A 27,895-nucleotide genomic window follows, 5' to 3' on the forward strand; every position below is an offset into this window, starting at 1 on the left:
TGTGTGACTCGTGTTGTGTGACTCGTGTTGTGTGACTCGTGTTGTGTGAGTCGTGTTGTGTGACTTGTGTCGTGTGACTTGTGTTGTCTGACTTGTGTTGTGCGAGTGATGGTTGTGTGAGTCGTGTCGTGTGACTCTTGTTGTCTGACTCGTGTTGTGTGACTCGTGTTGTGTGAGTCGTGTTGTGTGACTCGTGTTGTGTGACTCGTGTTGTGTGAGTCGTGTTGTGTGACTCGTGTTGTGTGACTCGTGTTGTGTGACTTGTGTTGTGTGACTCGTGTTGTGTGACTCGTGTTTTGTGACTTGTGTTGTGTTATTTGTGTTATGTGAGTCATGTTGTGTGACTTGTGTAGTGTGACTTGTGTTGTGTGAGTCATGTGACTTGTGTTGTGTGACTCTTGTTGTGTTATTTGTGTTGTGTGACTCTTGTTGTGTTAGTTGTGTTGTGTGACTTGTGTTGTGTTAGTTGTGTTATGTGACTTGTGTTGTGTGAGTCACGTTGTGTGACCCGTGTTGTGTGACTTGTGTTGTGTGACCTGTGTTGTGTGAGTTTTGTTGTGTGACTTGTGTGATTTGTGTTGTGTGACTTGTGTTGTGTAACTTGTGTCATGTGACTCGTGTCGTGTGACTTGTGACTTTTGTTGCGTGACTTTTGTTGTGTGACTTGTGTTGTAACTCGTGTTGTGTGACTTTTGTTGTGTGAGTCGTGTTTTGTAACTTGTGTTGTGTGACTTGTGTTGTGTGATTTGTGTTGTGTGACTCGTGTTTTGTGACTTGTGTGAGTCGTGTTGTTTGACTTGTTTTGTGTGAGTCGTGTTGTCTGAGTTGTGTGAGTAGTGTTGCGTGACTTGTGTGACTTGTGTCGTGTGAGTTGTGTTGTGTTAGTTGTGTTGTGTGACTTGTGTTCTTTGACTCTTGTTGTGTTATTTGTGTTTTGTGACTTGTGTTGTGTTATTTGTGTTATGTGAGTCATGTTGTGTGACTTGTGTAGTGTGACTTGTGTTGTGTGAGTCGTGTTGTGTGACTTGTGTTGTGACTTTTGTTGTGTGACTTTTTTTGGGTGACTTTTGTTGTGTTAGTTGTGTTGTGTGACTTTTGTTGTGTGACTTTTGTTGGGTGACTTTTGTTGTGTGACTTGTGTTGTGACTCGTGTTGTGTGACTTTTGTTGCGTGACTTTTGTTGTGTTAGTTGTGTTGTGTGACTTGTGTTGTGTGAGTTTTGTTGTGTAACTTGTGTCTTGTGACTTGTGTTGTGTGACTTGTGTTGTGTGACTTGTGTTGTGTAACTCGTGTCGTGTAACTCGTGTCGTGTGACTCTTGTTGTCTGACTCTTGTTGTGTGACTCGTGTCGTGTGACTCTTGTTGTGTGACTCATGTTGTGTGACTTGTGTTGTGTGACTCGTGTTGTGTGACTCTTGTTGTGTGACTCATGTTGTGTGACTTGTGTTGTGTGAGTCGTGTTGTGTGACTTGTGTTGTGTGACTCGTGTTGTGTGACTCGTGTTGTGTGACTCGTGTTGTGTGACTCGTGTTGTGTGACTCTTGTTGTGTGACTCATGTTGTGTGACTTGTGTTGTGTGAGTCGTGTTGTGTGACTTGTGTTGTGTGACTCGTGTTGTGTGACTCGTGTTGTGTGAGTCGTGTTGTGTGACTCGTGTTGTGTGAGTCGTGTTGTGTGAGTCGTGTTGTGTGACTCGTGTTGTGTGACTCGTGTTGTGTGAGTCGTGTTGTGTGACTTGTGTCGTGTGACTTGTGTTGTGTGACTTGTGTTGTGCGAGTGATGGTTGTGTGAGTCGTGTCGTGTGACTCTTGTTGTCTGACTCGTGTTGTGTGACTCGTGTTGTGTGACTCGTGTTGTGTGACTCGTGTTGTGTGAGTCGTGTTGTGTGACTCGTGTTGTGTGACTCGTGTTGTGTGACTCGTTTTGTGTGACTCGTGTTGTGTGAGTCGTGTTGTGTGACTCGTGTTGTGTGAGTCATGTTGTGTGACTTGTGTAGTGTGACTTGTGTTGTGTGAGTCATGTGACTTGTGTTGTGTGACTCTTGTTGTGTTATTTGTGTTGTGTGACTCTTGTTGTGTTAGTTGTGTTGTGTGACTTGTGTTGTGTTAGTTGTGTTATGTGACTTGTGTTGTGTGAGTCACGTTGTGTGACCCGTGTTGTGTGACTTGTGTTGTGTGACCTGTGTTGTGTGAGTTTTGTTGTGTGACTTGTGTGATTTGTGTTGTGTGACTTGTGTTGTGTAACTTGTGTCATGTGACTCGTGTTGTGTGACTTGTGACTTTTGTTGCGTGACTTTTGTTGTGTGACTTGTGTTGTGTGACTCGTGTTGTGTGACTAGTGTTGTGTCAGTCGTGTTGTGTGACTCGTGTTTTGTGACTTGTGTTGTGTTATTTGTGTTATGTGAGTCATGTTGTGTGACTTGTGTAGTGTGACTTGTGTTGTGTGAGTCATGTGACTTGTGTTGTGTGACTCTTGTTGTGTTATTTGTGTTGTGTGACTCTTGTTGTGTTAGTTGTGTTGTGTGACTTGTGTTGTGTTAGTTGTGTTATGTGACTTGTGTTGTGTGAGTCATGTTGTGTGACCCGTGTTGTGTGACTTGTGTTGTGTGACCTGTGTTGTGTGAGTTTTGTTGTGTGACTTGTGTGATTTGTGTTGTGTGACTTGTGTTGTGTAACTTGTGTCATGTGACTCTTGTCGTGTGACTTGTGACTTTTGTTGCGTGACTTTTGTTGTGTGACTTGTGTTGTAACTCGTGTTGTGTGACTTGCGTTGTGTGACTTGTGTTGTGTGACTTGTGTTGTGTGAGTCGTGTTGTGTGACTTGTGTTGTGACTTATGTTGTGTGACTTTTGTTGGGTGACTTTTGTTGTGTTAGTTGTGTTGTGTTAGTTGTGTGACTTTTGTTGTGTGACTTGTGTTGTGTGACTTGTGTTGTGTGACTTTTGTTGCGTGACTTTTGTTGTGTTAGTTGTGTTGTGTGACTTGTGTTGTGTGAGTTTTGTTGTGTAACTTGTGTCTTGTGACTTGTGTTGTGTGACTTGTGTTGTGTGACTTGTGTTGTGTAACTCGTGTCGTGTAACTCGTGTCGTGTGACTCTTGTTGTCTGACTCGTGTTGTGTGAGTTGTGTTGTGTGAGTCGTGTTGTGTGACTCGTGTTGTGTGACTCGTGTTGTGTGACTCTTGTTGTCTGACTCGTGTTGTGTGACTCGTGTTGTGTGAGTCGTCTTGTGTGATTTGTATTGTGTGACTCGTGTTGTCTGACTCGTGTTGTGTGACTCGTGTTGTGTGAGTCGTGTTGTGTGACTTGTGTCGTGTGACTCTTGTTGTCTGACTCGTGTTGTGTGACTCGTGTTGTGTGAGTCGTGTTGTGTGACTTGTGTTGTGTGACTCGTGTTGTGTGACTCGTGTTGTGTGACTCTTGTTGTGTGACTCGTGTTGTGTGACTCGTGTTGTGTGACTCGTGTTGTGTGACTTGTGTTGTGTGACTCGTGTTGTGTGACTAGTGTTGTGTGACTCGTGTTGTGTGACTCGTGTTGTGTGAGTCGTGTTGTGTGACTCGTGTTGTGTGACTTGTGTTGTGTGACTTGTGTTGTCTGACTTGTGTTGTGCGAGTGATAGTTGTGTGATTCGTGTCGTGTGACTCTTGTTGTCTGACTCGTGTTGTGTGACTCGTGTTGTGTGACTCGTGTTGTGTGACTCGTGTTGTGTGATTCGTGTTGTGTGAGTCGTGTTGCGTGACTCGTGTTGCGTGACTCGTGTTGTGTGACTCGTGTTGTGTGACTTGTGTTGTGTGACTCGTGTTGTGTGACTCGTGTTGTGTGACTCGTGTTGTGTCAGTCGTGTTGTGTGAGTCGTGTTGTGTGACTCGTGTTGTGTGACTCGTGTTGTGTCAGTCGTGTTGTGTGACTCTTGTTGTGTGACTTGTGTTGTGTGACTCGTGTTGTGTGACTCGTGTTGTGTGACTCCTGTCGTGTGACTTGTGTTGTGTGACTCGTGTTGTGTCAGTCGTGTTGTGTGACTCGTGTTGTGTGACTCGTGTTGTGTCAGTCGTGTTGTGTGACTCTTGTTGTGTAACTTGTGTTGTGTGACTCGTGTTGTGTGACTCGTGTTGTGTGACTTGTGTTGTGTGACTTGTGTTGTGTGACTTGTGTTGTGTGAGTTTTGTTGTGTAACTTCTGTCTTGTGACTTGTGTTGTGTGACTTGTGTTGTGTGACTTGTGTCGTGTGACTTGTGTTGTGTGACTTGTGTTGTGTGACTCGTGTTGTGTGACTCGTGTTGTGTGACTTGTGTTGTGTGACTTGTGTTGTGTGACTTGTGTTGTGTGAGTTTTGTTGTGTAACTTCTGTCTTGTGTTGTGTGACTTGTGTTGTGTGACTTGTGTCGTGTGACTTGTGTTGTGTGACTTGTGTTGTGTGACTTGTGTTGTGTGAGTTTTGTTGTGTAACTTGTGTCTTGTGACTTGTGTTGTGTGACTTGTGTTGTGTGACTTGTGTTGTGAGTCGTGTTGTGTAACTTGTGTCTTGTGACTTGTGTTGTGTAACTTGTGTTGTGTGAGTCATGTTGTGTAACTTGTGTTGTGTGACTTGTGTTGTGTGACTTGTGTTGCGTGACTTGTGTTGTGTGACTTGTGTTGTGTGACTTGTGTTGTGTGACTTGTGTTGTGTGACTTGTGTTGTGTGACTTCAACTGAGAAAAATCTCTAAACTTAGGAAAATGCTGTCACAACATGATCTGGAGCTTGTAATCCATGCGTTTGTTTCTTCTCGTCTGGACTATTGTAACAGTTTGTTTTCATGTCTTAACAAGAAGGATCGTCTCGTCTGCAGTTGATTCAAAACTCTGCAGCGAGAATTCTGAGCCGCTCTAGTAGAAGAACTCACATTTCTCCTTCAAACTCTTCACTGGCTGCTCTAGTAGAAGAACTCACATTTCTCCTTCAAACTCTTCACTGGCTGCTCTAGTAGAAGAACTCACATTTCTCCTTCAAACTCTTCACTGGCTGCTCTAGTAGAAGAACTCACATTTCTCCGGTCCTTAAAACTCTTCACTGGCTTCCAGTTTCTTTCAGGATCAACTTTAAAATTCTGGTTCTTACTTTCAGAGCTATTCATGGTCAGGCTCCTCCTTACATCACTGATCTGATCCAGCCTTACACCCCAGCTCGGTCTCTGAGGTCTGTGGATCAGAATCTACTGATGGTTCCACGCACACGGCTCAGGACCAGAGGAGAGAAATCTTTTCAGGCTGTTGCTCCTAAGCTTTGGAACGATCTTCTCTCTCTTTGCTCTTGATGATCTACTGACTCCTTTAAGAAACATCTTAAGACGTTTCTATTTGTTCAGGCTTTTCCTTGAATTTCTCGAACTCCTGTGTTGTTCTCAGTATTATCTTGATCTTTGAAGTATGTAATGTTTTGAGTATTGTTTTTGATTGTTAAAGCGCTTTGTGACCCTGGTCTGGAAAAGCGCTATATAAATATATATTACTTACTTACTTACTTACTTGTGTTGTGTGACTTGTGTTGTGTGACTTGTGTTGTGTGACTTGTGTTGTGTGACTTGTGTTGTGTGACTTGTGTTGTGTGACTCGTGTCTTGTGACTTGTGTTGTGTGACTTGTGTTGTGTGACTTGTGTTGTGTGTTTGTAAAGATCAACCTGCGTCTCATGGAAGCTTCAAGAACCAGAGAAGAGAGTTTGTTCTAATTGTTGATGGTTTTCTTCAACATTCAATGATTTGAACGTCTTTTACTGTCGAGTCATGATAGAAATACTAGAGTTTAGTCTCCAGACTGTGTTGATAAATATGTCAAGATGACTTGAAATATTCTTCACCTTCCTGTTGTGTTCATGAAATATCATCACTTCTAGAACCAAGTTCATGAGTCGAGGAAAAGTCATTCAAATCCTCTCAGAGTGAAAAAGGTTTCATGAAGAAACATGAATCCATTCACTGTTTACATCCATGTGTGTGTTTGTGTTTGTTTGAAATGATGTTCTGACCTGAGAGTCTCCAGGTGACAGTGTGGACTCTTCAGTCCAGCAGACAGCAGCTCCACTCCTGGATCCTGCAGGTCGTAGTTGTGACTCAGGTCCAGTTGAGTCAGACTAGAGGACGGAGAGCTGAGGACTGAGGACAGAAGTGAACAACTTCTCTCTGACAGTCGACAGTTTCTCAGCCTGTGAAAGAGACGAGTGTCGTCAACAAGAGGATTGATTTGTGTTTATATGAGAAACAAACACAAGATAATATAAGGAAAAATAAGTCACAAAACAAACAACAATGACAAATGAAAATAAAAGGTTGTTACATGTATATTGATCATAATAACACATCATTGATTCTTTTTCTATTCACTTACTTATCTCAGTGTTTTTGTGTGTTTTCTCTCAATTGTTGTGTTTAATTCTTTTCCAGAGTAAAAATATCTTCAATGTAATCAAGACACTGATTCCATCGTGAAGATTCACTTCAGTCAATTTATTCTATTTGTGTTTTTAACCTTAAAGTCAATATGAACAGGTTTACAAAGTTATTATTCATAACTGTGTCAGGTGTGAGTGTGAAGGTGTTGCAGGTAATACAAGCTCAAACAATGTGTGTGTGTTTGTCACTCACACTCCTGCACTCTCTCAACATTGTTGTCTTCATTTGAATGTTTACAGTTAGAAAATTCAAGGTGAATTCTCTCCATCTTTGGATCCAGTGGATCTATGTTGTGACACAGATGGAGTGTCAATCATCCTCCGTCACATTCACCTTCATTTCTTCTCCATGTTTGCTTCACATGAACTGAATTAGTTTCAACTTTTGAAACATTTCTCAAGTTTGGAGACTATTTTTGAAGTTGTTTCTGGACATCAATCAATATATGGATCAGTTTGTTTCCATCTGGTGACACTTTTTATTCATGATTCATAAACATGTTTCAAGTGAAGATGTTTCTTATTTTCTTATTTTCTAATGATATTTTTTCACATTCATCAAAGTCTTCAAAGTTTTCCTCCATCATTGTTCAAACATGTCGTTCCTTTAAATCTCCAGGTTTCAAATGTTTTCTCTGTAGTTGCAGGTTTGACTATGGAGGCCTAGGAGGGTCAAACCAGGATTTACTGTCAGCTTTCATTGATATTTGAAACAATCTTCCATGTTTGAAGACAATACTTTTGGCAGAGATGGACTCGAGTCAACGACTTGGACTCGAGTCCAACTCTGGTCGCACCTATCAGACTCGTGACTCGTGATTTGTGACTCCAGTACACTGGGACTCGTGAAGAGTGACTCACTACTGCACCTGGTTAAGTGATTCGTGACTCAAGAGTCGACCCAGACGAGTCATTGTGACTCGAGCGTCGACTCAGTTATTTTAGTGAGTCTAAAGTCAAATCATCTTCTGGTCACTGATCCATGCTGTGAGTCTTTATTGAGTGAATCTCCTATAGATGGTTCATCTAGTGACTCCAACATGGCTTCAGACTTGATTGACAGGACTATGTTGATGGTTCAATGTTTGATAATAATCAGTGAAAATCTAATGTTTTCATACAAGTCATGAGTTCATTGAATCTTCTGGTGTTTTTCATTTTAGCTTCAGACTAACTGTTGTCGTAACTTGTTTCTACTTTGAATATTCTTTGTATTATTGTGAAGTTTGCAGTGGATTTAAGTTCATGTTATTTATGTTCTTTAAAACGTTTTTAGTTTTATTTTGAAAGTTCACTTCCTCTCTGTTTATCTCACAAGAGTTCAAAAGTCTAAGAATCGAATGTGTTTGAATGGATCTGAGATCAGTAAATATGTGTCAACATACTGAACAGCACGACCCAGCAGAAGAACAAATCAAGTTCAAGTAGAACCTGCTGAAGACTGAGGTCACTTAGAATCATCTGCTTCATTGAAGAACTCACTGAAGACTCAACTTTGACTCTCTGGAGTCTCACCTCTGACTTTCACATGTTCTGAAGCTGAAGACATGATGTTCTGACCTGAGAGTCTCCAGGTGACAGTGTGGACTCTTCAGTCCAGCAGACAGCAGCTCCACTCCTGGATCCTGCAGGTTGTTGAGACTCAGGTCCAGTTGAGTCAGACTAGAGGACGGAGAGCTGAGGACTGAGGACAGAAGTGAACAACTTCTCTCTGACAGTCGACAGTTTCTCAGCCTGTGAAAGAGACGAGTGTCGTCAACAAGAGGATTGATTTGTGTTTATATGAGAAACAAACACAAGAGAACATAAGGAAAAATAAGTCACAAAACAAACAACAAAGACAAATGAAAATAAAAGGTTGTTACATGTATATTGATCATAATAACACATCATTGATTCTTTTTCTATTCACTTACTTATCTCAGTGTTTTTGTGTGTTTTCTCTCAATTGTTGTGTTTAATTCTTTCTCCAGAGTAAAAATATCTTCAATGTAATCAAGACACTGATTCAATCGTGAAGATTCACTTCAGTCAATTTATTCTATTTGTTTTTTTAACCTTAAAGTCAATATGAACAGGTTTACAAAGTTATTATTCATAACCGTGTCAGGTGTGAGTGTGAAGGTGTTGCAGGTAATACAAGCTCAAACAATGTGTGTGTGTTTGTCAATCAAGGAGTCGACTACTTCCACTATACATGGACTACTATCAACCTTCAGCTAATGCCAACATGACTGACCAAACGACTGATGTAGTTCAACATCTGGAGGACAGTGAGCTGAGACTATGGTATCCCATCCAAGGACGACAGCCCCTCCATCAGCTCCACACAACAGCTCAGGAGCCCATGATGGTTCAAGTCACTTCCCAACGGACATTTCTAGATTCTCTCATGTTAGACACGAAACACCAAGAGAACTCAAGGCTCCTCTTGTTTTCCGTGGGGATGTTCAGACAAAGTTGAGTTGGAAGAATGGCTCGAGTTGATGGAAGATTATTTCAAGAAACGTGATGTTCAACTGGAGAGTCGGGTGGAAGAAATTCTCACACATTTAAGGGCTCGAGCTAAAGAGTGAAGTTTGGGATAGAAATGGAGAGATAGATGTTGCACGCCGTCCTCACGCTGTGTCTGGTCTCTTGAGGAAACTTTTTTCTTTTGAACGTTATTCATCGGTGCCTTTGGCAGACTTTTATTCAACTCTCCCAGATGTGATGAAGACCCGTAGGACTACTGGCTCCGCCTCAAGAAAGCTGCTGCAGTCGCCACAGGTTGCTTGTGGGAACAAGACAAATGTTTGATCACCCAGATCTGGCTCACATTCCGGTCCATACTTTGGATAAATGGTCAGCCGTGAAGTGCAGGACGTGTTGGATGAATTTCATAGACTAGTTTGAAGACACCAGCCAGACATAGTGAAGAGGTGAACATGGATAGAGTTGAAGTTAACCTACAGCAGCCTGTGAACCACCTGAGAGACAGCAGCCAGTTGATCCAGACTCTTCTACAATGGAGAGGTTTCTGGGGTTGTTGGAAAAGATGCTGCAGAACCAGAGTCAGAACCAATACAACAGAAGGACACGTAACAACTACAAGAGACAACACCGAGTAGAAGGACTTGACGCTGTGCCATGTTCTGTATGTGCTGATGGTTCACACTCTGCATATTCTCACTGCCGAGAAAACCTTCTCTGCTTCTTTTGTCACTCTCCAGAACACACAAGACGTAACTCACCTCAAGTTCTTATGCCACCTGCCTTCACACATCAGGGAAAACATCATTAAATTGCTCATTTCAAAGATGAAGGGTTCAATAGTTCCATCATTAACCTCAACATGTGATGATGCAGTTATTTTGTCACATTCAGACGAGTGGAAAGAGGAAGACCTACAATCCAGGATCAGGACGACAAAGAGTCGTGTCACACTGCAACCAGGGTCTGAACATCTAGTGTGGGCTAAAGTGTCATCGTCTGCTCAGTCAACTGTGGGGAAAACAGTTGTGATCGAGCAACACAGTCCAAAGTGAGACCTGCACAAATCCTGGAAGGAAGAGTTGTCACTACCTTGTGGGGGGATGGCTGGGTTCCTGTGAAGATGTTGAATCCTACTGAGAAGCTACTCACTATAAAAATAAATGCTATGGTTGCAGATGTGTCACTCGCCCCTCAGTCCAAGACTTGCCTCAACCAGAACCAGTTTATTCTAATGTGATGTTGACACAGAACATCCACTGCTGTCTGAGGAGATGATCATCCACACGTTGAAGGACATGGATCTGGAGGACTTAGATCTCACCTGTGAAGTGTCTCTTGATTGTAAAAAAAAATGTAGTACGTATCGTCCAAAGTTATGAGTGTACTTTCTCAAAACACAAAATGGATTGTGTTGAATGAATATGTTCATAGAATCTGTTTGGTGGACGACAAGCCTCTCAGACTGCAGTACCTCCGTGACCCCTCTAGTCAATATGAGAAACTGAGGATCTAAATAAGATGGAGGAACAGGGGATTATTCGTGAATCTCAGAGTGAGTTTTCTTCTCCTCTTGTGCTTGTTGTTAAACCTAATGGTGACCTACGCATTTGCAATGACTTCAGATGGTTGATGCCAGAACAGTGAAAGATGCGGACCCCCTGCCCCACCAGACAGGTCTGCACAAATATAATAGAATGCCCAGGGTCTTACCAACAGCCCCGCAACATTTATACGGATGATGATGTCCATATTTGGTGATAAGAACTTTTCTTTTGTGTTATCTGGACGACCTGCTGGTTTTTGCTCCATCAGAGGAGGTTGCAATTGAACGGTTGGAGATGTTTTTTTCGCGTCTTGCTGCTAACAACTTAAAGCTACACCTAGGAAATGTAACTTTCTTTGCAGATCTGTAAGGTTCTTAGGACACATTATTTGTGCAAATGGTGTAAAAGACAGACCCTGATAAAATACAGGCCGTGGTTGATGTGGAAGAACCTGATCTGTTTGACTCTGATGGAATCACTCCTTCTGCAAAGAAGATGAGATCATTTCTTGGCATGGTCCTGTATTATCACCATTTCATAGAGGGATGTTCAGCTGAAGCCAAACCACTTTTTGATCTTGTTTCTGATCCTGTCTCCTGTAACAGCAGAGGCAGAAAACGCAAACCTAAATTGAAAAGGTTTCATCAGACTCACTCCTGTTGATTGTTCTGCTGAGTGTAAGGCTGCATCCAAACACTTAAACATGACTCAGTCCACAGTGTCACTCTGGCTCACCCTGACTTCACAGAGCCCTTGTTCCTGCTGTAGAGCTTCTTTTGATGGGTTAGGTGCTGTCCTCTCACAGTTGCCACCAGGGGGCACTGTAGCACGACCAGTGGCTTTTGCCAGTAAAAGCCTCTCACGTTCACAGCTGAATTAACCTGCTCATCGGCTAGAGTTTCTGGCGGTTTGTGATAAGTTCAGTCACTGGCTAAAAGTGAGACATCTTACAGTTTGGACAGATAACAATCCCCTAACCTACATTTTGACTAAGCCCTGGTTGGACGCATGTGAACAAAGATCGGTGTCCAAGTTGGCAGCTTATAGTTTTGATCCGAACTATGTACCTGGCAACAAGAATGTGGTCACTGGTGCCCTTGAGAACCATTTGTTCAGTCTTGCATTGTTCATAGACCTGTTACAGAGACCTACGTCTCATTGTTGGAGAAGATGTGTGGCCTTGAAGATGAAAAAGTGCATGGTGCATTCAAGTGTACTACGAACTGTCAAAGGGTCATTGAGCAGTCTTTGAATGAGGGTGAAGCACTAGACCAGGCCTGCCCAACCCGTGGCTCCCGGGCCGCATGCGGTTCTTTGCCTGGTTTCATGCGGCTCTAACGTTCTAGTGTTGTGTCGTTCACGAACGATTTGTTCGAACGAACGATCTTTTGAGTGAACGTACTGAACCAAATCACTTCATGAAGTGATTCATTCCTTTCTCAGTTCAGTTGAACGCCGCGACCGTGCCGGTAGGAGGGATTCTATGATAAGACTTTGCTACAGAACATTTAGTTTTTATGTTGGCACAGATTCGGTCAGTGTGCGCGTTCGCTTCGCTTGAGTTCAATACGGTATTTTCATCTAACGCGCAATAATACAAGCCAGATCTGAAGAGGTTTGTTCAAAGCAAGGAATGACAGAAGTCCTAATAAGCAACATGCATAGTAAGAGAGAAAAATATTTTAATTATTATATTTTGTTTGTGGACTTGGTTGAACTGAGAGTTTGTGTGTGTAAGACAGTACAGTACAGTACACACAGTGCACACAATGTTCATTGTTGAAAATGACTGGCCCTGACTGTAGAAGTCAAATTCTGTCATTATCATGTTGGTGTGTGACATTTACAATAAATCTGGCTAAGCAGAGGTCTGTGTGTGAGGAAGGGATGATGTTCATGTGACCCATGATGTGGCTCTTTGAGGTAACACAGTAAAAAAATGTGGCTCTTAGGCGCTGACTGGTTGGCCACCCCTGCACTAGACCAACAAAATTCCATGACAGCTGAAGAATTATCAGCCGTTTTTGAAGCACAAGTGTCCGGTGGAATGAGCCAGAAAGAAGGCACAGAACCTCCTCTTCCTCATCTTGTGGACATCACTCAGTCTGACTCATTAACTAAGAGTGAAAAAGCCAGACTGCAAGAACAGGACAACATTCTAAACATGGCGTTTCATTATGTCAAACGTCATAGGCAACTAAACACAAAAAATCTTCCAGTTAATCGTCCCAAATTCATTAAAAGGTCAGGTGTTGCGTGGTTTACATGACTCAGAGGTCATCAGGGTCAGACACACACTGTGTCACTGGAGTGGACTGGAGAGTGACATCATTAACCACGTAAAGGGCTGTTTTTCACTCTGTTGTTGCTAAAACTCCAGAACCTGCATTTCGTGTCCTCCTTGAATGCATTCAAACATCTGCAGCTTTGGAATTGGTTTGCATTGATTTTTGTTCTGCTGAGAAATCTGTCAATCAAAGCGTGGACGTACTTGTTGTGACTGATCATTTCTCAAAAGCTAAGCAGGTATCCGTCGACTGGGTTCGCACCCTTTTTCCTCATGTTTGGCAGGACACCACGATAACCTGTTGATGTTGTGTTCCAGCATGCTCTCCCTGATTCCACTGTTGTTGACCATCATGACTTTGTGTCTCGGTTGAAGCAGGAGTTATCCGAATCTACTCAAATTGGCCAAAAACTATAACCGCAGAGCTGGGGGCATCTTAGGGTCTCTTGCTGTTGGTGATCGGGTTCTGCCCTCTTGACAAATGAGCGATTACTGATAGTGAAAACACATCATTCCTCTATAGACCTAATGCACTGTAGGAGCGAGTGACACTGTACCAAGATGGCCGCCCTGTATACACACCGCTCTAGTGAGGGCAGCAGTCGATGCGGCGTCCATGTAATTATGTCTATGGCCTCGAGGACTGCGATGAGGTAGGAGGAGGAGATGCTCTGTGAGCATTAGTGTATAAAAATATGTTAGAAACACCTTTTCTTTCAATTGTCGTATTTTATATTTGTTTAGAAGCAGTTTTATTGTATATGTTTGTTTAATTGTTTAGCGTTTAACTTATTGTGTGGTGTTTCTAGAGCGAGAGCAACGAGTGTGTGAGCGATCCATCCTCAAACTGTATTTTGATTTATGTGCAGAATCTTACAAATAAAAGACAAGTGATCCACGAGCAGCTTCATTGGTGGAATCAGAAGTGTGATGATCCAACGGTTATACTCACATCACCATGAACATTACCCTGCATTGAAATCTAGCAACAGAACAAGTGATGACATCACAAGAGTCTCTCAAATGTCTTTGAATGGATCTGAGATCAGTAAATATGTGTCAACATACTGAACAGCACGACCCAGCAGAAGAACAAATCAAGTTCAAGTAGAACCTGCTGAAGACTGAGGTCACTTAGAATCATCTGCTTCATTGAAGAACTCACTGAAGACTCAACTTTGACTCTCTGGAGTCTCACCTCTGACTTTCACATGTTCTGAAGCTGAAGACATGATGTTCTGACCTGAGAGTCTCCAGGTGACAGTGTGGACTCTTCAGTCCAGCAGACAGCAGCTCCACTCCTGGATCCTGCAGGTCGTTGTGACTCAGGTCCAGTTGAGTCAGACTAGAGGACGGAGAGCTGAGGACTGAGGACAGAAGTGAACAACTTCTCTCTGACAGGAAACAGTTGATCAGCCTGTGAAAGAGACGAGTGTCGTCAACAAGAGGATTGATTTGTGTTTATATGAGAAACAAACACAAGAGAACATAAGGAAAAATAAGTCACAAAACAAACAACAAAGACAAATGAAAATAAAAGGTTGTTACATGTATATTGATCATAATAACACATCATTGATTCTTTTTCTATTCACTTACTTATCTCAGTGTTTTTGTGTGTTTTCTCTCAATTGTTGTGTCTAATTCTTTTCCAGAGTAAAAATAGGGTTCAGTTTTAGACACCGTAACGTATTGTTTTGCATCTTCACTTAATAAGGCTTTTGAGTTCATGCAAAGTGCTTTTTATCAAGTTCAGGCTCAGCTTTGTCGACTGAAGCTTGTTCTCAATGCTGATAAGACCAAACTTATGGTATTTTCAAATAACAAAAAGATTGAGATAAATCACAATATTTTAACTTCCCAAGGTCATGCAATTGAGGAGTATTTTTACAAATACTTGGGTTTTATGATTGATGACCACATCTCTTTAAAATTCACATACAAAACCTGGTAAATAAACGGAAACTAAGGTTAGGCTCGACGACGACGAGTCGAAGCTACCTTCCTGACCGTTCTTGATTCTGGAGATGTGTTGTACATGAATTCATCAGCTCACTGTCTAAGGATGTTGGACACTGTGTAACATGGAGCCTTGAGGTTCATGACAAACTGAAGACCCTTAACCCATCACTGCACACTATACTCAAGAGGTCACTGGCCTTCGCTCTCTTCGCCACGACTTAGTCATCGGCATGTTTGTATCTACAAGGAGATTATAGGTTATGAATGTTCCTCCAGCTCGTACTGAACTGGGTAAAACAGCTTTTAAGTTTTCTTCGCCGTCATCGTGGAAGAAGCTGAAGAAGCAGCACAAGTTTGAGACTCTAGTGACTTTTGACAAATTCAAGGCTGTTGTCAGGAATTTGACGTCGGACTCTAACAGCAAGTGTGAATGTTTTTAGTCAGTAATCTTTTATCCTTTTCTGATATTGTACCAACGCACTTAATACTGTATGAAATAGTTTTTATGTGTAACTATGTTTTGCTGTCCATCCTGTCCAGGTCTCTCTGGTAAAAGAGATTTTAATGTCAATGAGACTAACCTGGATGAATAAAGGATCAATAAATAAAATAATAATACAGAGTTATTCATTCACTGTTTGTGTGTTTGTGTTCACGACACATGTTCAAGTGTTTGCTCATGAAATTCAAATGAGAAGTTGATGTTGTTTCAAAAGTGACTTTAGAAAATGATGGATTTACAAAACAAAGTGAAAGAAAAACCATGAAGAGAGAAAGAAGGAGTGAGTTGGTGACACAGAGATGAGTTGAAATGAAAGATATGAGCAGGATGTGAGACGACACTGTTGAATATTGTGATGAAGAAGAACATGTTTGACTTTTCATACAGTTGCTGATGTGTTCATCACACATGCTCACATCACCATGAACATTACCCTGCATTGAAATCTAGCAACAGAACAAGTGATGACATCACAAGAGTCTCTCAAATGTCTTTGAATGGATCTGAGATCAGTAAATATGTGTCAACATACTGAACAGCACGACCCAGCAGAAGAACAAATCAAGTTCAAGTAGAACCTGCTGAAGACTGAGGTCACTTAGAATCATCTGCTTCATTGAAGAACTCACTGAAGACTCAACTTTGACTCTCTGGAGTCTCACCTCTGACTTTCACATGTTCTGAAGCTGAAGACATGATGTTCTGACCTGAGAGTCTCCAGGTGACAGTGTGGACTCTTCAGTCCAGCAGACAGCAGCTCCACTCCTGGATCCTTCAGGTCGTTGTAACTCAGGTCCAGTTGAGTCAGACTAGAGGACGGAGAGCTGAGGACTGAGGACAGAAGTGAACAACTTCTCTCTGTCAGTCCACAGTCTCTCAGCCTGTGAAAGAGACGAGTGTCGTCAACAAGAGGATTGATTTGTGTTTATATGAGAAACAAACACAAGATAACATAAGGAAAAATAAGTCACAAAACAAACAACAAAGACAAATGAAAATAAAAGGTTGTTACATGTATATTGATCATAATAACACATCATTGATTCTTTTTCTATTCACTTACTTATCTCAGTGTTTTTGTGTGTTTTCTCTCAATTGTTGTGTTTAATTCTTTTCCAGAGTAAAAATATCTTCAATTTAATCAAGACACTGATTCAATCGTGAAGATTCACTTCAGTCAATTTATTCTATTTGTTTTTTTAACCTTAAAGTCAATATGAACAGGTTTACAAAGTTATTATTCATAACCGTGTCAGGTGTGAGTGTGAAGGTGTTGCAGGTAATACAAGCTCAAACAATGTGTGTGTGTTTGTCACTCACACTCCTGCACTCTCTCAACATTGTTGTCTTCATTTGAATGTTTACAGTTAGAAAATTCAAGGTGAATTCTCTCCATCTTTGGATCCAGTGGATCTATGTTGTGACACAGATGGAGTGTCAATCATCCTCCGTCACATTCACCTTCATTTCTTCTCCATGTTTGCTTCACATGAACTGAATTAGTTTCAACTTTTGAAACATTTCTCAAGTTTGGAGACTATTTTTGAAGTTGTTTCTGGACATCAATCAATATATGGATCAGTTTGATTCCATCTGGTTCAATGTTTGATAATAATCAGTGAAAATCTAATGTTTTCATACAAGTCATGAGTTCATTGAATCATCTGGTGTTTTTCATTTTAGCTTCAGACTAACTGTTGTCGTAACTTGTTTCTACTTTGAATATTCTTTGTATTATTGTGAAGTTTGCAGTGGATTTAAGTTCATGTTATTTATGTTCTTTAAAACGTTTTTAGTTTTATTTTGAAAGTCCACTTCCTCTCTGTTTATCTCACAAGAGTTCAAAAGTCTAAGAAGAAGCTCAAGAGACATTCATTTGCATAAACTCAAGGACTTGAAGAAACATTAAACAAGACTTTTCTCTCTTTGCAGCCAACGAGGTGTTGTTTTGTTTGAATGTTAGTTTCTATTAACACTGTGTTAACTTTTCATTTTCTTCATCATTTATGTTCAGTTTTCACGCTGGATTTCGGGGTCAAGCCTAAAATAAACCCTGTCTGTGCCTGAGGGAGAAACATACAGTCGTTCATTCACTGTTTGTGTGTTTGTGTGTTTGTGTTCACGACACATGTTCAAGTGTTTGCTCATGAAATGCAAATGAAAAGTTGATGTTGTTTCAAAAGTGACTTTAGAAAATGATGGATTTACAAAACAAAGTCAAAGAAAAACCATGAAGAGAGAAAGGAAGTTGGAGTTTCTCAGCCTGAATGAAGAAGGAAATCAAACATTCATGGTTCATATCAGAGATGTTTCAATGATCCACTTACAGAACTTCATTTGAAGCTTGAACCACCGGCAGAAGCCTCTCAAGAACCTCCTCTGAGGTAGAGTATTTCTTCAGGTCAAACACTTTCAGATGTTCCTCTGAGGACAGTAAGATGAAGGCCAGGCTGGACCATTGAGCAGGAGACAGTTGATCTGTGAAGAGACGTCCTGATCTCAGCTGCTGTTGGACCTCCTCCACCAGAGAAGTGTCCTTCACTTCATTCAGACAGTGGAACAGGTTGATGACTCTCTCTGGAGACACATTCTCACTGATCTTCTTCTTGATGAGCTTTGCTGTGTCCTGATTGGTCCAGGAGCTACTTCCTGTCTGTGTCAACAAACCTGTCAGGAGACTCTGGCTGGTCTGCAGAGAAAGACCCAGAAGGAAGCGCAGGAACAAGTCCAGATGTCCATTTGGACTTTCTACAGCTTCATTGATTTCTTTCTGGTAGAACTTTTCTATGTCAACGATTCTTGACTGCAGGTTGACTTCGGAGTTGAAGAACATCTGGTGAACATGAAGAGCAGACAGAAACTCCTGAAGACTCAGGTGGATGAAGCAGAACATCTGGTCCTGGTACAGTCCTCTCTCCTCTCTGAAGATCTGAGTGAAGACTCCTGAGTGAAGTGAAGCAGCTGTGATGTCGATGTCACTCTCTGTCAGGTCTGATTCATAGAAGACAAAGTTTCCTTTCTTCAGGTTCTCAAAAGCCAGTTTTCCCAGAGACTCCATCATCTTGCTGCTCTCAGGATCCCAAACTGTGTCTGTCCAAGCTGCTCCATGGTACTTCAGCTTCTTGACTTTGGACAGAACCACCAGGAAGTAGATGAACATCTCAGTCAGGGTGTTGGGCAGCTGTCCTGTCTCTCCTCTCTTCAACATGTCCTCCAGAACTGTGGCAGTGATCCAGCAGAAGATCGGGATGTGACACATGATGTGGAGGCTTCGTGAGGTCTTGATGTGAGAGATGATGGTGCTGGTCTGCTCCTCATCACTGGACCTCTTCCTGAAGTACTCCTCCTTCTGGAGGTCAGTGAACCCTCTGACCTCTGTCACCATGTCCACACACTCAGGAGGGATCTGATTGGCTGCTGCAGGTCGTGTGGTGATCCAGAGCCGAGCTGAGGGAAGAAGATTCCCTCTGATGAGGTTTGTCAGGAGGACGTCTACTGAGGTGGACTCTGTAGCTGCTGTGAGGACCCGACTGTTGAGGAAGTCCAGAGGGAGTCGACACTCGTCCAGACCATCAAGGATGAACAGAACCTGGACTTCTTCAAAGCTGCTGAGATCTTTGGTTTCAGGAAAGAAAAGATGAACAAGTTCCATCAAACTCAACTTCTTCTCTTTCAGCAGGTTCAGCTCTCTGAAGGTGAAAGGAAACATGAGCTGGAAGTTCTGGTGAGCTTTGCCTTCAGCCCAGTCCAGAGTGACCTTCTGTGTCAGGAGGGTCTTCCCAATGCCAGCCACGCCCTTCGTCAGCAGGCTCCTGATTGGTGGGTCTCTCTCAGGTGAGGCTTTAAAAAGGTCTTCTTGTCTGATGGTGGTTTCTGGTCTGGTCTGGTTCCTGGTGGCTGCTTCGATCTGTCGGACCTCGTGCTCCTGGTTGACCTGGTCTGTGCCCCCCTCAGTGATGTAGAGCTCCGTGTAGATCTTGTTCAGAGGAGCAGAGTTTCCTGCTTTAGCGACCCCCTCAGACACACTGTTGAACTTCTTCTTCAGGCTCTTCTTCAGCAGTCGTTGACACTTTTCTGCACGACTTCCTGAAGAAGAGAAGTCCCATGAGTCACAAGATTTTAGAAGCTGAAGATCAATCTTCTCAGCAGCTGCAGGAATTTCAATCTCAAATGTTCTAATAGATTCAAGTTTTCTTTTTCAACAGGTTAAAGGTTCAAATCCTCTTACTTCCCCACAGAAGACCAGCAAGCTCCTCCTGCTTCATGCTGCTCAGGAGGTTCAGGATGAACATCAAGAAATCTTCTCTGCTGCTCCTCATCTGCTCCTCTTCACACTTCAACTCCTCCTCTTCCTCATCATCCAGGTGTTTCTGCTCACCTGGTCTGAGAAACTTCTTCACTCTCTCCAGTTCCTCCTTCACCAGGGTCATGACCTTGTCCTCCAGCAGCTGAAACACAAACATGTGACTTGATCATGTGACCTACAGAGGTCACCAGAGGTATGTCTCAGTCCAAGTCTAACCAGGACCTGTTGAGCAATACTTTCTTCAAGAGTAGGACCAGAGAGTCTGAGTCACATTCAAATCTCATCTTCTCTCTAAAACTAAACAAGAGTCTCAGCCACACCAAACCTTCTACTTCATGTATGAAGCTGACAGGTGGAGTTGTCCAGGATCAGAGCTTCATGAAGCAGCAGAAGCAGCTGACTGGTGAGTTAGCAGCTGTTGTAGTCAGCAGGTGAGGCTGAAGACTTGAACATACCTGAAGTGTGGAGTCCACATCTGTCTGATGCTGCTGGACACACTGGAGACTGAGAACATCCGAGACCTGCTGATCCTCTCTGTGAAGAACATCAGGCCGTCAATAAGTTCTGTCTACTTCTACAAGGACACCAATGATCTGAGCAAGACTCTGACTCTTCCATGTGCAGACCACCTAAGATAGAATCTTCCACATTCATGGAAAACCAAGTTTGTCTCACACTTCAGTCGTGATTTCATTTTCATGGCTGCAGTTTGTTGCTTCTTCTCTTGTGAGTCGACTTTCCTCCACGACTGTCTGCAGCACTTTTGACGAGCAGTTCGTGAAGCTCAATAAAAGAGAAGTTTTGAGCTGCATTGACTCATGAACATCTTCAGTTGAAGTCACCAAGAGTCACTAACTGCTGATAGAAACACACACAGCTGTGAGTGAAAGAATGATTGTTGAGGATCAACTAACAGTCTTTGACGACTCAAACATTCCCTCAATCATTGAATCAGTGACTCTTAAATCACTTGAAGTATCTTCTCTTATCAGTGACCTTCATCTGAGGCGCTCATATGATCCACGTGAATGTTGCATCACAAGAAAAACACTCAAATCAAAGTTGACTTTTGATGAATATTTCATCACGTTTGTTGTGTGTCAAGTTTCACAAGACTTCAGGTGGAGGAGAAGAAAAGTAGTTGCACTATTTAGAATTCTTCTTCTTGACTCAACAACTGAAGAGACTGTTGGTCGTCACATGATACAAACTTCTTCAACAACCGATGGAATGATCCAGTGAAATGAATTCACTGTATTTGACATCAAGTTGTGGATTTCTTCATGAGTCCAACAGCACCTGTCTGTCCCACAGCAGCTGTTATTGTCTCCATGACTGTTGCTCATGCTAACATGTCAACTGTGATGAAGTGCTGAACATCTGAGGGCTTCAGTCCAAGTAGAAAGAACCTCAGAGACCTTTGTACAGACCCAACATTACATCAGTGAGTCAAAGAGGGACAGAAAACCTCACCTGTCTTCTGAAGACTCTTGTCCACCTTTGAAATTATCAGGAGGTTCCATAGACCAGTCACTCTTCAGAGACTCACAGTTGAGTTCAGACTCTTCTTGTTTCTTCTGGTAGATCCTGAAAGACACAAAACTCTGATCAACACTTTAATCCATTCCTCTGTTGTTCACCATCTGACCACTAGATGTTCTAATGTTGCTCCTGTTGTCTCTCACCTCTGACGCTTCTGTTCAACTTTGAAGTCAATTCCTACTCCCATAGATCTGTCACTCTTCAGAGACACACAGCTGGGAGCAGGTCCAGGTCCAGGTCCAGGTCCAGGTCCAGGTCCAGGTCCAGGTCCAGGTCCAGGTCCAGCAGATGTACGTAGCTTTGATCTGAACACACACAAGTCGCAGTGAGAAAGTATTTCCAGTATTTGAAGGTGTGATGTGTTACGACCTCCACTGATCAGATTTAGCCTCTAACAGGAAGGGTCAGTTCCATGCACTGTAACTGGGAGTTAAGTTTGGTTCTTTTGTTTGTATATTTTAAACGTTAACTCATTGTTGTAAAATTGTAGTTGTTTGCTTGGCCTGCGTTCTCTTGAGCACCCTTTTCCTTTTGTTGCCTCTTTGACGGCTGTGAGCCAGTATTTAAGTTGATTATTACAAAGTGTGGAAGTGAAGAGTGTTTTTCCCAATTTGTATTTTCTATTGGGTTTTGTATTATGTTTTGGGAACAGACAGACAGACAGACAGACAGACAGACAGACAGACAGACAGACAGAGAGACAGACAGACAGACAGACAGACAGACAGACAGACAGACAGACAGACAGACAGACAGACAGACAGAGAGACAGACAGACAGACAGACAGACAGACAGACAGACAGACAGAGAGACAGACAGACAGACAGACAGACAGACAGACAGACAGACAGACAGACAGACAGACAGACAGACAGACAGACAGACAGACAGACAGACAGAGAGACAGACAGACAGACAGACAGACAGACAGACAGACAGAGAGACAGACAGACAGACAGACAGACAGACAGAGAGACAGACAGACAGACAGACAGACAGACAGACAGACAGACAGACAGACAGACAGACAGACAGACAGACAGTAACATAAATGGGAGTTCATCCAGGACAATAGTAAAAGTAATTCCTAAAAGAAGAAATTTAATTGTTTGGTTAAATTGTGTGATTTTATCCTAGTTGTGATTTTATTGTGCAGCGACCTTGAGTCTCCTGAAAGGTGGTTTCATATAAGATTTATTATTATTATTATTATTATTATTTTCTTCTTCCTCTCATGTGTAAAGATATACTGTATAGTTTTCTCTGCATATTTAAATAACTACTAGATGTTCTCTTGTTGCTCCTGTTGTCTCTCACCTCTGATGCTTCTTTTCACCTTTGAAGTCAATCAATCTTCCCATAGACCTGTCACTCTTCAGAGACACACAGCTGGGAGCAGGTCCAGGTCCAGGTCCAGGTCCAGGTCCAGGTCCAGGTCCAGGTCCAGGTCCAGCAGATGTATGTAGCTTTGATCTGAACACAGGGAGAAAATGATTCCAGTATTTGAAGGTCTGACAGGAGAAGTGATCTTCTCACCTCTGAGCTCTGGTCTGACTGTCATGGTCTTCACCCAGAAGTTCTTTAGAGGCAGGATCTTCCTCCTCTGTGTCCACACCTGCACACAAACACAACAGCATCATGGATCTGAATGTTTGTGTCACTTGTTTAAACACAACATCTCTTTGACTTGTTCCACTTCAATTTGTTTCATCTCTTTTTTGCATGTTTTCATTTATTCAATCAACACATTATCACGATGAAGATTCATTCATTCACCTCACGACCACACTCTTGATTCATTTATTCACCTCATGACCACACCCTTGATTCATTCATTCACCTCACGACCACACTCTTGATTCATTTATTCACCTCACGACCACACTCTTGATTCATTCATTCACCTCACGACCACACTCTTGATTCATTTATTCACCTCACGACCACACTCTTGATTCATTCATTCACCTCACGACCACACTCTTGATTCATTTATTCACCTCACGACCACACTCTTGATTCATTCATTCACCTCACGACCACACTCTTGATTCATTTATTCACCTCACGATCACATTCTTGATTCATTCATTCACCTCACGATCACACTCTTGATTCATTTATTCACCTCACGACCACACTCTTGATTCATTCATTCACCTCACGACCACGCTCTTGATTCATTTATTCACCTCACAACCACACTCTTGATTCATTCATTCACCTCACGACCACACCCTTAATTCATTCATTCACCTCACGACCACACCCTTGATTCATTCATTCACCTCACGACCACACCCTTGATTCATTCATTCACCTCACGACCACACCTTTGATTAATTCATTCACCTCACGACCACAACCTTAATTCATTCATTCACCTCACGACCACACTCTTGATTTATTCATTCATCTCACGACCTCACCCTTGATTCATTCATTCACCTCATGACCACACTCTTGATTCATTCATTCACCTCACAACCACACACTTAATTCATTCATTCACCTCACGACCACACCCTCGATTCATTCATTCACCTCACGACCACACCTTTGATTCATTCATTCACCTCACAATCACACTCTTGATTCATTTATTCACCTCACGACCACACTCTTGATTCATTCATTCACCTCACGACCACACTCTTAATTCACCTCACGACCACACTCTTGATTAATTTTTTCACCTCACAACCACACTCTTGATTCATTCATTCATTCACCTCACGACCACACCCTTGATTCATTCATTCACCTCACGACCACACCTTTGATTAATTCATTCACCTCACGACCACACCCTTAATTCATTCATTCACCTCACGACCACACTCTTGATTTATTCATTCATCTCACGACCTCACCCTTGATTCATTCATTCACCTCACGACCACACTCTTGATTCATTTATTCACCTCACGACCACACCCTTGATTCATTCATTCACCTCACGACCACACCTTTGATTCATTCATTCACCTCACAACCACACTCTTGATTCATTCATTCACCTCACGACCACACCCTTGATTAATTCCTTCACCTCACGACAACACCTTTGATTAATTCATTCACCTCACGACCACCCTCTTGATTCATTCATTTACCTCACGACCACACTCTTGATTCATTTATTCACCTCACGACAACACCCTTAATTCATTCATTCACCTCACGACCACACTCTTGATTTATTCATTCACCTCACGACCACACCCTTGATTCATTCATTAACCTCACGACCACACTCTTGATTCATTCACTCACCTTAGGAACACACTCTTGATTCATTTATTCACCTCACGACCACACCCTTGATTAATTCATTCACCTCATGACCACACCCTTGATTCATTCATTCACCTCACGACCACACCTTTGATTCATTCATTCACCTCACGACCACACTCTTGATTCATTTATTCACCTCACGACCACACTCTTGATTCATTCATTCACCTCATGACCACACTCTTGATTCATTTATTCACCTTACGACCACACCCTTAATTCATTCATTCACCTCACGATCACACTTTTGATTCATTTATTCACTTACGATCACACTCTTGATTCATTCATTCACCTCACGACCACACTCTTGATTCATTCATTCACCTCACGATCACACTCTTGATTCATTTATTCACTTACGACCACACTCTTGATTCATTCATTCACCTCACGACCACACTCTTGATTCATTCATTCACCTCACGATCACACTCTTGATTCATTTATTCACTTACGACCACACCCTTGATTCATTCATTCACCTCACGATCACACTCTTGATTCATTTATTCACTTACGACCACACTCTTGATTCATTCATTCACCTCACGACCACACTCTTGATTCATTCATTCACCTCACGATCACACTCTTGATTCATTTATTCACTTACGACCACACTCTTGATTCATTCATTCACCTCACGACCACACTCTTGATTCATTCATTCACCTCACGATCACACTCTTGATTCATTTATTCACTTACGACCACACCCTTGATTCATTCATTCACCTCACGATCACACTCTTGATTCATTTATTCACTTACGACCACACACTTGATTCATTCATTCACCTCATGACTTCACTCTTGATTCATCCATTCACTCTTGCTGGGCAGACATGATAGACTGTAGATGGTGAGAAAGTCACTGACCTGTGAGCAGCTCTCTGCTCTGAAGACTTGTGTCCATGTTTGTAGATGAAACTTCCAGGTGAGCTCAGCTGCTTCTGATCCAGACTCAGGGAAACACTGATCGATGAAAACGCCCGTGAGTGAGGGGGTGTGTCCTGTCAGAGACCAACAGTGCAACATTGTTTGTTGTTGTTGATTCACACGGTTACAGTATTAAAATAAAACATTGACCACGAGGGTCAAGACAAAGTGAAAATGTTCAAGAAGAGGAAAGAATCCAGGAGTGGTTAAGAGAGCTTCAACATGAGGGCCATTGAGATTAATAATCTAATCCACCCCGATATTAATGTATTTTTAATTTAACCCTATCACTGTCTTTGTAAAATAAATGTACTTTATTGACCTTGAATTATAACAAAATACCATAGCAGACATTGATATAAACCCAGTATAATTATTTCAAGTACAAAACAAAGCGAAATAGTCGACGTCATTAAAATAGATAAAACACACTTCTACTCTTACACTCAATGTGACTCTTATATGAGGTTCACGGCAAACTAAACTCTCCTCTGCACCACATCCTTCAAGAACAGGCACCAGAGTAAAGTTAGTCAAATGGTGGATATTGGACATATTTTCAATGCACCAGATCGGAGTCTCTCACTTAAAGCACCTTCAGTTAGGGACCGTCAACAAATTCAATGTCATTTTTGTAATATCATTTTTCAATAGCTTCCTAGAATTGTGACCCATTGATGTGCTATGCTGGGGCCAGTTTCATATTTAAGTAAAATTCATGTTACTTTGCATTAGAAGTTCTCAGCTGTACTTCAAGTCAGATCGTTCCTACACACTGAGGAAACACAAAACAAATCCTCACATGATGCCAGCAAGTCTCGATTCAAAGACGAGATCTGCGACAAAGTCACGAGAAAAGCCGAGTTCCACGGAGTCTGTTGTAACTTTCAACAACGACCATGTAGCACAGCCATCTTAGGAGCCAGTTGTTGAGGCTTGCTGTCAAACATATTGTCCAAAATACACAGAAACTGCTACATTTTTCTCTCCCTGTGGTTTGAAACCATATTATCATGTAGTGGATACAAATACTAGTACATTATTTGATACTTCAATACCATTTCTTAACTATGATTAAAAAAAAAACACCAAGTACTTTTTAGTTCACAACTTTATTAAATAACAATCATCAATTTTATTATGTATTTTCCTTTATCTTTACAATATGTATTCCTTTATATGTTGTTCACTGTTTTATGTGACGTGTGCAGATACAGTATATTTATCTTTATGAGATGTATTTATTTATCTGTTATTTTAGTTTGTTTGCGTGAAGATTCTTTTTTTCATTTCTTTATCAAATATAATGTTACTATCCTGGTGTACAATAGCTCATGCTTTAGACCGAAACTGTCAGTTCAAAAGGTGACACTTTTTCTCTGATTAAGGTGACATTTAAGACTGCACGGTATTATATTTTCAATACATGGTACTATCAGTGAAATGTATCCAAATGAATACATATTTTTCAAATGTAAAGCATGGAAGTATCTTGTATTTACCACTGTATAGAATTCTGCAACACTTCTGCTTGCGATGATGATCACATGTCAAAGCTGACGAAGTCTCCACTGATGAGAACATCAGACGTTTCAACTCTGTTTAAATCTATCAATATCAGAGAAGAGTTTTATGTTGTAAATTAATCTTATGCAGGCTTTCAACAGAAATTGAAATCTTACTCAGTACAAAAATACAAAGAAATGTGTTGATAGACTTGTGTCTGGTATATTTACAATCTTATAACATCAGGTACAGCAGAACCTGACGTCAACGATACAAGACAAATAAACTACATAAAGGCTCAATAATATAAATAATAAAAAGTTTACAAGTTCTACGTCATTTGGTGCTTCGCCCTCTAACTGCTTCGCTATTGGTTTATCCTCGAGGCACCGCCTCATCTCTGAGAACGCTTATGAACTCTCCACCCAGCTGGGTTCACTTCCTATAGAGGTGTGGATCCCCACCGGACTTCCTCCTTTTTAACTCTGCAGAAAAGCTCCTGACAGTGAAAAGATCACAGTGGAATGTAATGATGGCGAATAAATATTTACAATCTTATAACATCAGGTACAGCAGAACCTGACGTCAACGATACAAGACAAATCAACTACATTAAGGCTCAATAATATAAATAATGAGAAAGTTTACAGGTTCTACGTCACTGATTCCTTTTCCTTTAAGAAAATAATCTTAATCTCTTTTTCAAACATTATTAGAGACAAACAAACAAACCCATGACTTTGATTCAGTTCAATCATGGAACACAGATAAAGTTAGTTTAATCCCATCAAATATAAAGACAAGTTAAAAGTGACGTGAACACGAAGAACAGAATAATAACAGATACAAATACAGCGTAAATATCATGATTTATGACACTCGGAACATGATGTTCACTTACTTTGACTTTCGTTTTGTCCAAGAACCAGGATGTTCACTTCTGTGGATTAATGTTGTTGTGTTGTCGCTTTTGTTGTGAGTTCGTCGATCACCGAAGTTTTATTTGTTAGTTTTTGTTGTTAATACACTAAAAATACACCGAGATTCTTCTTCAAACGTGTATCTGATGCGATCATATTACTAACTGCGTAGTTGTGAGCGACAC

General features: G+C 41.6%; 1 protein-coding gene across 1 annotated transcript in view; it reads right to left on the bottom strand.

The window, feature by feature from the left end:
* LOC148083061 (uncharacterized) overlaps positions 1–27,895 on the bottom strand; it is a 32,598-nt gene that overhangs the window by 4,312 nt on the left and 391 nt on the right. The window contains exons 2-13 of the mRNA XM_087785738.1: positions 25,225–25,358; positions 22,579–22,657; positions 22,360–22,515; positions 21,185–21,346; positions 20,973–21,086; positions 19,955–20,033; positions 19,422–19,641; positions 17,521–19,279; positions 15,901–16,074; positions 13,973–14,146; positions 7,984–8,157; positions 6,001–6,177 (exon numbers count right to left, since the gene is read on the bottom strand). Coding sequence (XP_087641864.1) covers positions 6,001–6,177; positions 7,984–8,157; positions 13,973–14,146; positions 15,901–16,074; positions 17,521–19,279; positions 19,422–19,641; positions 19,955–20,033; positions 20,973–21,086; positions 21,185–21,346; positions 22,360–22,515; positions 22,579–22,657; positions 25,225–25,261 — 3,305 coding nt within the window. The 5' untranslated portion in view covers positions 25,262–25,358. The remainder of the gene's footprint in view (positions 1–6,000; positions 6,178–7,983; positions 8,158–13,972; positions 14,147–15,900; positions 16,075–17,520; positions 19,280–19,421; positions 19,642–19,954; positions 20,034–20,972; positions 21,087–21,184; positions 21,347–22,359; positions 22,516–22,578; positions 22,658–25,224; positions 25,359–27,895) is intronic.

Source organism: Callionymus lyra, chromosome 3 (genome assembly GCF_982586985.1).
Source record: "Callionymus lyra chromosome 3, fCalLyr1.hap1.1, whole genome shotgun sequence".
Classification (NCBI taxonomy): Eukaryota; Metazoa; Chordata; class Actinopteri; order Syngnathiformes; family Callionymidae; genus Callionymus; species Callionymus lyra.